The sequence below is a fragment of the Cyprinus carpio genome, chromosome B1 (genome assembly GCF_018340385.1).
Source record: "Cyprinus carpio isolate SPL01 chromosome B1, ASM1834038v1, whole genome shotgun sequence".
NCBI lineage: Eukaryota > Metazoa > Chordata > Actinopteri > Cypriniformes > Cyprinidae > Cyprinus > Cyprinus carpio.
The window spans coordinates 3,245,648-3,260,418 of NC_056597.1; the positions used below are offsets into that span (position 1 = coordinate 3,245,648).

Genomic DNA, 14,771 nt, shown 5'->3' on the forward strand with positions numbered 1-14,771 from the left:
AAAAAACTTCCCATCTGCAGATGGCAATATGGCATGTGATGCCAGTAAGATTATAGATACTAATGACAAAGAAACAGATGCAGCCTCTTTCCTTACACAACTTGTTTATTGAAGATGTAACTATAAACATTCTGTTGCTTCTTCAAACGACACGCAAACACAAGAAATATATACATAAAATCTAAATGAATCAAAAAAAAAAAAAAAAAAAAATTCTATTAAAAAGTACATTTGAAAACAGTATTATGAACCAAATCGGAAAAAGTGAAACTTTAAGCACGCATGAAACTCAAGTAGGCTAATCCTTGTGTATAAGAACATATTTAACATGTGCTTGGAGATCAGCACAGCAGCTTTCATGACACAATGTCTTAAACCCACAGAGCCCCAGTGATAATTCACAGCTCTTCACATGATGCCTGTACCGCACGACATGCCAACGAGCCAAACGCAGTTTCCCTGACAGTCCGCCTCCGTGTGTGTGTGTGTGTGTGTGCAAGAACAGGTTCAATTAATGAGCCATGTTCTCCAATCCATCATATCCACTCGGTGAGTCATAAGACATGAGGGTGAGTAAAGGACAATTTTCATTTTTGGGCGAACTCTCTCTTTAAGAACACAGTTTGTAACTTTTCTTTTTTTTTAAATTAAGGGTTAGTAAAAGTGACTCATCTCAAAGGATTTGTTCATGGCTTACAACTCTTTGCGGAGGATTTCAATGGGGGCAAAATGAATAAAAAAAAAACTACTCACAGAACAAAGACTTCTGAAAATGTGAATAGAGTCAATTCTCTATTAGACTCGTATTCAAGTATTTAGAAGTCATGGAACAGATCAACCATGAAAACACAACTTTTGACTTGTAACCTCTTGTATCTTGTAACCTCAAAACCTGTCAGCATTCAGTATTTAAACACAAGCATGGTAAATGGACCTTCATTTTTAATTTTGTGGTTGGTTACAGCATCAAATAGCAATTTGCATCACTGTCCCCATTGACTTTCAGTCCAGGACAGTGCTCAGTACCCAGAGAGGATTAGGGGGCGTTCACACAAGACGTGTTCTTCCTTTCAAACAGCAAGAGTAAAGGGATATAATTCAACAGAATGGACCACAGAGGTCTTGAGATGTGTCACGTTTTTACCTTGACACCATCTTAAAACCGCAAAGTTCATGTTACAAAATGGCAAACCAACTGAAGCACAAGGCCAAAGTCGTCAGTCTGATGCATACAGTAGATAAACAATTCATAAATAACTGTGGACAGTCACCCTCAAATAAGCTGAACAAAAGCCCAAAATGACATTCTGTTACAGATATACTATTGAACAAGTATAGAAAAAGGATATAACCAAGCAGAAAAACCTGAGCGTGGTTCAGACAGAGCTGTGCCATATGACTGTGTGGTGTTGTGTCCCGAGAAAGGACATATGTAACGAGACGTGCATATGAAACATTTAGAGCACTCTTCCTGTGATGCAGTAGCTCCAGGCTCTAAGCCACACAGATGGTGCCAGTCAGATGATCCCTGAGTGGGAAAGTTCTAGTGCTTTCCAGCTCTCACCTGGAGACGAGGGGAAAGTGCGTGTGTTTGTGCTTCTTGGCATACCCGTTACTCTCATCACAAAGAGAAGGGTGGGGTAAGATGAGCCAATTTACACAAGATGTCCTCATGGAGAAATGAGGTAAAGCTAATACACCAAATTATACTGCAGGATGTCTGCTTTCACTAGGGATGCACCGAATATTCGGCAACCGAAATTATTCGGCCAAAAATAGTTAAAAAATCTCTTTCGGTGTTTGGTTTTTTTAATAGCATGTGACAATGTGATATGTGCTACAAACATCTTCTCAAATTCGTAATGAGAATCATTTATAAATCTGCATGCTGTTGTCAACAAAAAGAAGCACTGAGATCTTCCTGCGGGTTTCTGCCAAAATAAAAGCAGAGAAAAAGCAACAATTCCATCGGCATTCATAAATGATAGTATTGTAATTATACTGTCGTTCGGTAAAATAAAATAAAAAATGACAATAATAATGATACTAATTACCCTACAGCAGCTCTATTAATAAATCTATTATACCATTCACACATAGTGTTCAAATTGGGATCTGTAATATATTCTAATGTTTTAAAAGAAGTCTCTTCTGCTCAGCAAGGCTGCCTTTATTTGTACAGTAAAAAATACATGCCTTGATTCAAGTCTCAAAAATGCCCCAAAAATATTATTTTACTAACTTAATGGTGGTATAATGTCTGCTAGAATGAAAAAGCACATTTTGTTAATTTTAATTAATGCAATGGTTAAAATAAATAAATAAAAAAAAATTGCAAAATAGGCCTACATGAAGGAAAAATGTGAAACCGTGTTCGGTATTCGGCCTTCAGCCAAGTGTTTCATTTTGTCTGGCTTCGGCCAAGAATTTTCATTTTGGTGCATCCCTAGCTTTCACCATCACAAGTGTCTGTCACCAAGAGAATAATTTTGGTTTTTGTGTATCTTTAGCTTTCACAATTGCATGTGACTGTCAGAAGAGGAAGAACACAACACAACACAACAAAGAAGAGAAAACCAGAGAACAAAAAACAAAACAAAACAAAACACAACACAACACAACACAACACAAAAAACGTACACTGCGTCAGGTCAAGGGGTAAGATGAATCATAACACACTATGAACAACTTCAAATCTAAAAATAACCATAAGAAAAAATAAATGAATATATGTGGTAAGATGAATCATAACACACTATGAACAACTTCAAATCTAAAAATAACCATAAGAAAAAATAAATGAATATATATGCTGGTATTATTATTAAGTGTATTAAGATGTGCTTACTCTACTAAATGTATTACTTTGTACTTCCAATATATTTGGATTTTTAAAGATATTAGCATTTATTGTACTTGGAGGCAAATTAATAAAATGAATATAAATAGGTGAAAAAAATTCTCAAGTATCTGCATCAAATCAGAGACCTTAACTGCCCCACAACACTTTTTTAAGTCCAAATTCACATTTCTAACAAAAAAAATTTACTAACAAAAACAGAAGAGTTTAAAATGCAAAAGAACATTAGGAAATTTTACACATTCAACAATAAATAATGAAGGGTGGGGCTAACCTTCACTCACTGGGATTCAAATGAATCAGGAAAGGCAGGCTATAGTATTATTGGTTAAGACCAATAGGACGACTAAACCGGGTCAGTTTTGAAGTTGTCTTAAACAGCAAACTGCTTATTTTCAGGCCATTTCTGAGCTCAAAGCTGACATTAATTGCAGTCATTTTCCCAAACCAGAAATCAAGGCCAAAGACTGCAGATCCAGCAATGCCTGCAAATACAGAAAATCTAACATGACTTCTCCAGTGTGAATAACAAAGTAAACACCATGTACACAGCACTTGAGTGGTTCTGAACGTACAGGTCAGAGGCCAGCGAGTCTCAGTTTCATGCCTCAGTAAACACAAATCTGAGACCAGATCAAAAAAAGTGTATCTTTTGATGCCGCAATCACTTTTTGAAATCAGAGAGCGATTAGGCCCACCTCCACTCCACTTGACAACAGCAGAGGCTCAACATCAACTCAGTTACCAGACATAACATGTCCATTTCATCTTCCTTCCTTTGAAGACCATCTGTGAACCCACACAGGCTGTTTAAATACACTTGGCTCTCTTAATGCGTTGTCTGATGTGAATACAGTCTTCAAAGAACCACACCGCCTTCAGCCCGGGTGTATTTTTTAAAGCCAGTCTATACGATTGCTTATTGTATTGACAAGGGTTGTCAACATCAACATTTTTAGCTCAACGTCTCTCCTGAATATCAAACAGCTGCTGTACTCCCATTTGTTTGTCATCAGTCGGCCGACCTAGAAGTTACACTGCAAGAACTTCAGAGTACAGAAGGATTCGAAGCCAATTAAACGGCTGTCGCTAAAACTTCCTAAATAAGTCTCAGATGGCAACAGCAGCTTGTTTTTAGCCACACTTAAGCTAAATCATATGTAACAGTGTCTCACATTTTATAATCATCAATTTACTCGATGTATGTCCCAATTATACCAACTTCTTAAAAATAAAAGGGGGTAAAATTGGGTTTTGTGGGAAGTGGGGCGAAAATATATATTTCTAATTAGTTTATGTTTAATTACAGATTTAATTTAAGGAATGCGTTCTGGGCATTTTCATCCAGCTTGTTCATTTTTCAGAGTGTTTATCCATGGTCTGATTCAGTAGTCTGTTTGAATCCATAAAACCCATGGCTTAGGATCAGCACAGATCTAAAGAGTCTCTGGGTCATATAACACATAATAAGGGTCTGCTTTCATCTCAGTCTTTGGATTTCTGGAGGAATGACACTTCCTTTTTTGATTGGAAACCTTGATGTGTCTGCAGCTTCATCTGTCACAGTAATTTGGCAACAGAAGTTAATTACACCTTAGATATTACATAAACCATGAACAACAAATGCAAGGGAACAAATAGCACTCATCGGATTTCTGCATAATTAACCGTTTTTGTAAATCACAGGACATCTATATAAGGGTACATAAATTTGGAGCAGACAGAAGTTTGCAGGATGGAAATACACTAGAGAAAAAGGGAACAAATAGCAATCAGCATAAGAGCATAAGAAGAGAGAAATGTTTAGTTGTTTAGTTTTTTAATGTTTAGAGAAATAGTAATGTAGTAATGTACAAAATTACAATAAAACTTATCTTCAAAATATACTCTTGTTAGTAAATGCTTAAATCACTGTCAGGCATAATGAAGTGTTTCATTTTGGAGCCTGTCTACTTCGGTCTCAGGTGCCAAACATTTTTAAACAATTTCCACAGGTGCTCAGAAACATTTTATAACCTGCTAAGCAATATGCAAAGACAATTTTTTTTCTTTTTTTAACTAAACAAAAAGGGTGAAAAACAGTAACTTGCACCTATATACAGTGAGAGTTGGTAATGCAGATGATGCATTTAAGTTAAATACAGCCAATTATTTTTTTCTTACTAGTTTTCTAGTGTTTGAAAGCAAAATATTTTTTTATTAAAAACAAATGATAATTACATTTTTTATTTTATTATTTTTTTTTTTGCATGTTTTAATCAAATGTGAATACTGTCATTACCTAACTGGAATCTATTGTCAAAATCGACTAGTTATACATTTACACAGTACTTTACAATTCTTCAGCCTTTCAAAGTGACAATCCACTTTTAATCAGGCAATGTACTGGGAATATTTAAAAATGTTTTGAAACAGGAAAGGTACAAGGAAACATTTTTCTTTCTTAAAAGTTAAGTAGTCAGGCTTCACCTTCTACCATTACATGTTTGTTCATATGGAACAGCTTCCACGTTCATTTCTTCAGTCCTGCTAAATCAGTGGTTCTCAAAGTTTTTTGGTCGCACCCCCCTTTAAACCTATAAAAAAATCTGGTGCCTTGAGGTCAAGACTCTGACTTCAGGGACTGACGTCAGATGAGAAAGTGCTGCACTCTACTCAGTGTTTCAGTTCTTTATTCTGTTGTCGTACACTGCATGAGGGAATTCAATCATTACTGAGCTTAACACAAACACTATCAGTTATAGGATGTTGCTTTTGAATACAAATTTGGCATTAAAACCCACAGTTATTTCTATCACAGCCTTTTCAAGAGCCCAACATTATCATACTACAGAAAGCTCCGAATGCATAATCCCAAACCAGAAGAAACACGGTGGAACAACATTTCCTCAAGGAAAATATTTTAGAACAATCTCATTTACAAAGGTTCAGTATTTCCTGTCCATGTTCTTAATGAAATCTTGATAAGCCAGGAGGATTAGGACACTAGCCAATGATGCACTCTGTACCATTGAGTCTATAAGTCACACTGACTGGACCAAAAGTGCTGACAAAGAGGTTTTTTTTTTTATTATTACTTCAAATGCCATTTTCAAAACTGACTGGTCAGTGGGGTTGACTAGTCAACTAGTCACCTTTAAAAGAAGCCTTGGTTTGGGGGGACTCATTAAATAACAGCTGGACAGACCACAAAAGCAGGACATAGTGGTTTAAAAAAAATGTTTTTAAGTTTTCAAACTACTTTCAACTTGCCATCCTAATGTCATAACATTTAAAATGTAAGATGCTGAAAAACAAAAAGCATAAGCCAAAGACATTCTTAAAGGAAATTAATATGAATTATAAAAAAAAAAAAATTCATCTTGCCAAGGCAACCAAAGATTGCTCAACATTTAGCAATGCAAGGAGATACAAACCTTATTTTCACCTTTGCTTGATTTTCAAAGCCAAATATGGATTGACCGATTATCGTGCTGGCCGATTATCAAAGTCAATATTAAGCATTTTTATTATCGTATCAGCCATTTTCATTATAGGGATGCACCGAATTTTCAGCCGCCAAAAATGGCATTTTTGGTTTTTGGCCAAAAGAGAAAATGGGCGGAAATACAAGCCGAAAATATACATACTGTATAATAATATAGCCTATATGGAGCACCTCTCCCCTCTCCGCCTGGCAGTGCAAATAACACGCTGACAGGAAATTTCTACGCAGTAGAAACGGTCTGCTCACATGCTCTGATAATAATAATAATAGCATTATAGAACTATACATTATTTGGATTCCAAAAAAACAAAAAACAACAACTTATATCTGATTCTGTTACATTGATATTTAATATTGAGGTAACACTTCAGAGTAAGGTTCCATTAGTTGATGTTAGTTAATGTATTAACTAACATGAACGAACAATGAACAATACATTTATTACAGCATTTATTAACCTTTCTTAATGTTAGTTAATGATAATACAGTTGTTCACTGTTAGTTCATGTTCAGAGTGCATTAACTGTTAACAAGCACAACTGTTGATTTTAATAATGCATTAGTAAATGTTGAAATTAACAATAACTAAGATTAATAAACGCTGAAGAACTATTGTTCATTTTTAGTTCATGTAAACTAAAATAGTTAACTAACGTTAACTAATGAATCTTATTGTAAGGTTTCCAATATTAATATAAATTCTGTCAAGATTTATTGTGTTACTTTCAGTAAAAGTGTGGTTATTTTATTGGCTTGTGTTTTTTAAATTCAGTATCATTAAAATTATTGAGTTAAATTAAAAAGTCTTACAAAATTACTTTATATTATTTAATAAAATATTGAACACTCATTACAAAGCATTTTCGATTTCGGATTTGCCGATAAAATTATTTAAAAGCATTTAAAGAAGGTTTTTGTCAGAGCCCTTGTTGTTCTTAATTTTGGCATTAATTTTAGTTTTTACACCAGACATATATATCGGTTCAAAATATCGGTTATTGGTCTATTTGATCTGTAATAATCGTTATTGGCATTGGCCCTGAAAAACACATATTGGTCCATCCCTAAAGCCAACCAAATTTTTTTTTATGTTTTATAATCGTTATTGGCATTGGCCCTGAAAAACACATATTGGTAGATTTTTAGTGGCTAATAATGCCCATATATAATATGAACCCTGGACCATTAGATAGCATACGAACAGTGACAGCAGCTTAAATTGAGTCAGTAAAATGTGAAGTGATTCTCTTTTTTAAAATATAATTTGTATCATTTTTTAAGCTGCAATGCAGGTTGAAACCTTGCACAACACTGTGCAAAGTAAAACTGTTTGCTCCGATGACTCTATTCAGAAAGCTGGAAGAACATTAGGACAAGTCTTGAACATACCTGAGTATCCAAGTAAGGTCAACAAAACAACTTGTTAAAAACATCTTGTTCAGGTCACACATTATAATGGACGACTCCCACTTAATCTTTAGATGAAAAAGTTGGATTATTTTTTGTTTGTTTGTTTTACAGTGTACTAAAATATTCTTTATATATTTAATCATTAACACAATTTCTCTCCAAACATTTCTGTGGACCCCTAGCGCCCTCTTCCGGACCCCGGTGTGCCCAGAGACCAGTTTGAAAACCACTCTGCTACCAACTAAAGCACAACACACAGTCAACAGGCTAATTAAATCACTACTGTTAATAAAAAAAATAATAATAATACAATCTAAAACTTAGCAAGGTCAACTAATCAACCATCTTGACCCCATCCCTACTAGACAGGCAGCTCACTAGGTTTTGTTGTTTTTTTTTTTTTAAAAAACATGACAAAACATTCATGTCCTTTTGAAAACGCCACACATCACTGTTCTGTGAACTTCAGCCCTGCTATGGCTGCCTCAATCAGATAAACACTGTGTTCTCATCCAAAACGCACAGCTCTCCACACACACAGACGTGATAAGATGTTCTCTGGAGATTCACTCACCAGTAACAGTGCGACCTTCTTCATACTGCGATTCCCCATGGCAGCTCAGAGAGATTCAGCTCAGTCACAGAGAGAAAAGGTAAAAGATTTGCAGGTCGTCTTCTGTCAGTGCGTTGACAAGCGTGTTGACATCATGAGAATGAGGAGGGTCTGTGCGCTCTTGCATTCCCTCCCCTCGCTCTTCTCCATCTACACTCATTTGTATTTCCTCTTTGCTCAAAAACAGACCCAATCTCTCTTGTTTGATTCAGCCTGACCAATACACAACATTTGAAAGAAACTGCTTGTGTACCACATGGCTTGCCAAAAAACAGACATTACTGGTGTGCACGTCACTGCGGCTGATAAACCTATAGGTCATACAATTCAGAGCCACAAATACACGTCTCAATTATTTTGACCAACCCGGTTGGGTTTAGAGATCACTTCAAAATCAAATGCATATCCATACAGATAAAGAATGTGATAGTACTCACAAACTGTAAGCATTTACAGTGGGTAAAATAAGTATTGAACAAGTCACCATTTTTCTCAGTAAATATATTTCTAAAGGGGCTGCTGACATGAAATTTTCACCAGATGTCGGTAACAACCCAAGTAATCCATACAAACAAAGAAAACAATACAAATAAGTTCAGAAGTTAAGTTCTGTGTAATAAAATGGAATGACCCAGGGACAAGACGATGGCGGATGATTCAGTTTCAAAACGAAATGCAAAAGCTCCTGTTTGGCAATATTTTGGATTTTGAAAAGCCTGTTGACTTTTGCTGTTTATCTAAGGTGATTTTGGAAGTTTATTTTTTTAAACATTCGTATCTTATTTAATTGGTTCCACATTGTTTGCTGATTTTTACTTTTTAAACTTTGTGTATTATTTTTATTTATTTTTTTAACATCAATGTGCATGCCGTGCCTCCAAGCTTTCTTATTCGTTTTGCTAATAAATGTTCTACGTTTCTTATTTATTTGGTTAGCCTATATATTATACATGTTTACTTATTTCCAGTTTTGTACACATAGTTTTTTTAAACTATGTTAGTTATTTGTTATTTTATATTAGGCATAACCTGCCCTATAGCATGGTGTATTTTTATTTGTTTTTTTAATAAAAGTTCTATGTTATATATATATATATATATATATATATATATATATATATTTATATATATATATATATATATATATATATAGGCTAAAGTGAGTTTGACATTGTATTTTGTTGCTGCATTCAAGCAATTGATGCCAAACTGCCAAGTATAAGTAAAATGCACACAGTGCTTTTAAGGTATTTAAAAGCGAAGGAAAGAAAGGAAAAGAGGGAACGCCCTGCCCCCACCGGTATTATCGGTGTTGTCATACGTCGATTAACCAGTGTGAAAATTTCCTAACCGTCACATACCTATTGCTCAGGTGTGATTTTGGCCCATTCTTTTACACAAACAGTCTTCAAATCTTGAAGGTTCTGTGGGCCTCTTATGAACTCTGATCTTAAGTTCTTTCCATAGATTTTCTATTGGATTCAAGTCAGGTGATTGGCTGGGCCCTTCTAGCAGCTTTACTTTCTTTTCTGAAACCAACTGATAGCTTCCTTGGCTGTGTGTTTGGGATCATTGTCTCGCTGAAATGTCTACCCTTGTTTCATCATCATCCTAGTAGATGGAAGCAGATTTTTTATCAAGAACGCCATTTTTCCATTCATCCTTCCTTCAATTATATGAATTTTACAAGTGCCACACCATGATGTTTTTGGGGTGATGTGCTGTGCCATTTGACCTCACCTTTAATTCACAGGCTTGTCTAAATGTGGTTCAGCAAACTTTAAATGAGCTTCAACATGCTTTTTCTTCAGCAATGAGGTCTTATGTGGTGAGCATGTATAAGGGTCATGGTGGTTGAGTGCATTACTTATTGTTTTCTTTGAAACAATTGTATCTGCTAATTACAGGTGTTTCCGATGAAGACCACAAGTGGTCCTTGGCTCTTGAACAACTCTTCTGATAATTTTTTTCACTACTCTGTCAGAAATCTTGCGAGGAGCACCTGGTTCTGGCCAGTTTATGGTGAAATGATGTTCTTTCCACTTGTGGATTATGGCCTCAACAGTGCTCACTGGAACATTCAGAAATATAGAATTCCTTCTGTAACCAAGCCATTAGTATGTTTTGCAACAACAAGGTTGTGAAGGTCTTGAGAGAGCTCTTTGCTTTTACCCATCATGAAATGTTTCTTTTGTGACACTGGTCATGAGACACCTTTTTATAGGCCATAAATTGGGACTAAATCAGCTAATATTAATTTCCACTGACAAGGGGCAGGGTTACTTTTCTAATTACACAGATTTCTGCTGGTTTCTTGGCTTTCCATGCCTTTATGCACCTCCCTTTCTTCATGTGTTCAATACTTTTTCCCTGGGTCATTCCACTTTATTTCACAGAACTTAATTTCTGAATTTATCAGTATTGTTTTTTTTTTCTTTGCATGTATGGATTACTTGGATAGTTACCTCATCTGGTGAAATTTTCATGTCAATAGCACCTTTAGAAATATATTTACTTGTATAATTTTTCTTCAGTTATTTCTATGGTTGAAAAAAATATTATATGTATGTCATATTGTCTTTTAAGAATATGTTCAATAAAAATGTTTTAAAAAAGAAGAAAAAAAAGAAATATATTTACTGAGAAAAATGGTGACGTGTTCAATACTTATTTTACCCGCTGTATGAACAACCAGTCCAGTTAAATAAAGCTCAAAGGCTTTCCTTTTGAGGTCAATGACAAGTAAAAACAGGCATCTTGCAGCATAATACAAGCCTGCTGTTCGAACCCTCAGAACATGGACAGGCCCAGACCAGATCTGCAAATGCTTTCCACAAAAATCCCAAAGAAAATACAAACTTGTGTGCAGATGAGATTTGGAATGACACGAGTGTGTGTAAATTACAACATTTTTATTTTTAGGTAACCATTTCTTTAACTCAGGTTTCCTCAAATAGAAAACTAATAATTTATTAAAATCATAAAAAAGGTCAAATTCAAATAAATTAAAAGGGCTGCACAATTTTTAAAAAATAAATAAATGTATATAGAAAACTGTAAATGCGATTATCAAAGTAAAAAGCTTGGAAATGCATATATACACATATATATGCACACACACACACACACATACACACACACACACACACACACACACACACATACATATATATATATATATATAGTGCATAGTATCACAGTAATATATTTCTGTCTTAATTTTTTTATAATGAGATTTAAAAACATTTTTTATTGATTATAAATGTTTGTATTACAATTCAAAATGCAATATAATGACAAAATCATAATTTTGACCAAATTGTGCCGCACTGTTCTATAAAAAAAAAAAATAATAATAAAGTCTTTTTTTTTTTAAATTAACATTTTCAAAATAAAAACTATTATCATAACACACTTACTTAAATATCTAATTTCTTTACTTGCAAGTCAGGTAATCTGTTAACCATGAACATGCAAATGTGTTGTTATATTATCAAAATACTAACTTAAAATCTCAAGGGGATAATTTTAAGAAAATATGTTGTTAAAGGGGTTCGGCTGACACACACACTCAAAAAAAGGATCCGCTTTAAAGAACTTCCATCACCCAAGTGATCACAGAACGTCAGAACTATAGGAGAAATTTAGTTTTAAATTAATCCAGATACTCCTGAATACATTCAATACATATTTTCCTTATCAAACCGACCTTTATTTGAAAGTATATTCCTCTCAATAATCAGGTATGCAATGTCTGGACTATGACACAGTTGTAGCTTTCCTTAATCACTCGATAAAATCAAGTCTCAAAAGATGATGGTTTATCTGATGTAAAGCCAAAAATGGCCAGTAGAGGGACACAAACACCATGACTGCACAAGCCCATTAAGCTTCTGCCCAGATAGGACACTTTTCATTACTTTATACTTAATCAGAAGAATAATTCCATTTAATCATCTGGACTTAATCATCAAACCAGATCATAGTTAAATTTAGTCGCTTACCTTATTCTTGCAGACAGAGGGGGAGCTTTGGTGTTGTCGTTCAGAGGACTGGTCCGTGTTATCATTAAGGTCTGATACACTGGTCCTGAGGGAGGGAGAGTGGAGGCCTTCTTCTCCTTCCTCCTCATCTTCACCCTCCTCCTCCTCCTCCTCCTCCTCCTCTTCCCTCCCACTCTCTCCTGAATGCTCAAATTCATCGCTATCCTGGTCCATTTCCTCCTCGCCATCCTCCTCATCCTCCGGCCGGTCGTTGTCTTCCTCTGAACGAAGTCCCACCTGCCCTTCCCTTCCGGCGTTATTATTCTCCTCCTCCTCATTCTCCTCCTCTTCCTCGCGATGCCGTCTATGCCGCAGACGCTGCTCCTGCTCCCACATCCACTGGGCACCCTTCTCAGCCCCGTTCACCTCGCTCCTCCGTCCTTCATCCACGGGCTCACCTCCGGAAGGCCATGGCTCCTCCTCTGCCTCCCTTGGCCGCTCTCTTCCACCCTCTTCCTCCTCGCCCGGTTCTCTTCTCTGTTGCTGTGCCCCCTGCTCCTGCTCCTCCAGCACCCGATTCATGTGCTCCGCCTGGGGCTGAGGTATGCGGCTGGAGGTGCTGTTACCTGCCCCCGCTGCCCCAGGCCTCTGCTCCTGGGCCTCCCTGCTGCCGCTGCCCCCCGACAGCAGATCCTGGTTCATTTCCAAAAGCCAGCTTGCTACCTCCTGCACCTTCGCTAGGCTGTCTGAGGAGGACAAAGACTTGGCATTCTGAAAGAAATGGAGACAGGAAATGGTTGAGAGGAGTATAGGTGGATAGTAATAACAACAACAACAACAAAAAAGGCAATAAAAAGCATGTACATGGGCTGGTTGTATTAAAAAAAGAAAATCATTCTCCTGTTCACATTCAGAGTGTGCTGAAAGTGGGTAACTCATTCTTTTATTCATGCCTGTGAAAAAAAACAATGGACATTTGCATCTAAGCTGGGAAAGACGCAATACGAGCATCCTTCAAACAATGGGCACCTCTCCTGTTTGGCAGCTGATCATCTACACTAGGCTTGGCCTGGAAACCACAGCAACAGTATCACTTAAACACACGCAAACAAACATTTCATCGCTGCTGCCTGTTCTGTATTCAAGTTTCTGTTTTTACAGTTGCATTTCAATTCTACGGTTTTAACCAAAAACATCTTTATTTTTAGTTAAATGCTAAAATCAAGGTTCTAAAGTAAATGAAAATAAAATAATGTCGTTTTTGTATAATTGCATGCATATTGTAAAAACAGAAACATACACACTACACTTCAAAATACTGGAGTCAGGATTTTTTTATTTTTTTTTCCAACAAGGAAACATTAAATTGAAAAGTGACCGGCCTCTAGATCTCTATTTCAAACAAATGCTGTTTTCAAAACAAAAAAAAGTTTTGACAATTTCCATAAAAATATTAAGCGGCACAACTGTTTATAGCATTAATAATAAATGTTTCTTAAGCACCAAATCAGAATATTAAAATCAGTGAAGGATCATGAGACACTGAAGACTGGAGTAATGGCTGCTGAAAATTCAGCTTTGCCATCACAGGAACAAATAACATTTTAAAATGTATTAAAATACAAAAAAAATCCATTTTAAATTGTGATACTATATTACAATGTAATTGTTTTTACTGTATCTTTCATCAAATAATTGCTGCCTTGGTGAGCATAATTCAAAAACACTTTCAATCTTCTTACAGACTCCAAACATTTCTGCATTTCATCTCTCATTCAAGCAGAACACGCTTTGATACTCTAACACAGTACAGCTATTTCAAACCAATCTCATTTCACATTGGGAGCAAGTTGTCTTGTGTAACACTGATTCACTATTCAAGTAGAATTCTGACAATCTAACTCTAATGACAGTTACAATAGAACAAATACAGTCACTGGCAACCACAGCCAGCCAGCAGGGGGCACCACTGCCAAATAAGTGCAGTTCATGAATAAGGGTTAGCTTCCAGACACATACCAAAGGTCTGCAGCAGGATGTACACAAATATCATGTTACCGTGAGGATGCCCCACCAGTGAGAGTGAGGTTTCAGCACATTAGCCCAGTACTGCAATGTCACTCCTAGGTTTTGCAAAAAATGCTTTTTAAAGTACGATTTGGTTTTAAGGCTAGTGATATTTCAGTAAAGCAAGTTTAAAAAAAAAAATAAAGACCAGCAGGGAAAAATCCTTATTAAACCATTACATTAAATCTTGTGCTTACTTCATAGAGACAGAAGGCAGTAAAACCAGCAGATAACAGTGTGAGTGAAAGCAGGGATGAGCGGTGTAATCCAATCAGAGCTCGAGAACACGTGAGTTTGATAGAGACCTGATTAAGATAATGGAGCGCGCACACAGATGGGCAGAGATGGTAA

The 14,771-nt window shown here is 36.0% G+C and overlaps 1 protein-coding gene across 1 annotated transcript in view; it reads right to left on the reverse strand.

The window, feature by feature from the left end:
- The window catches only part of LOC109062711 (F-box/WD repeat-containing protein 7), a 158,262-nt gene that overhangs the window by 83,029 nt on the left and 60,462 nt on the right, over positions 1–14,771 (reverse strand). The window contains exon 3 of the mRNA XM_042716248.1: positions 12,375–13,124. Coding sequence (XP_042572182.1) covers positions 12,375–13,055 — 681 coding nt within the window. The 5' untranslated portion in view covers positions 13,056–13,124. The remainder of the gene's footprint in view (positions 1–12,374; positions 13,125–14,771) is intronic.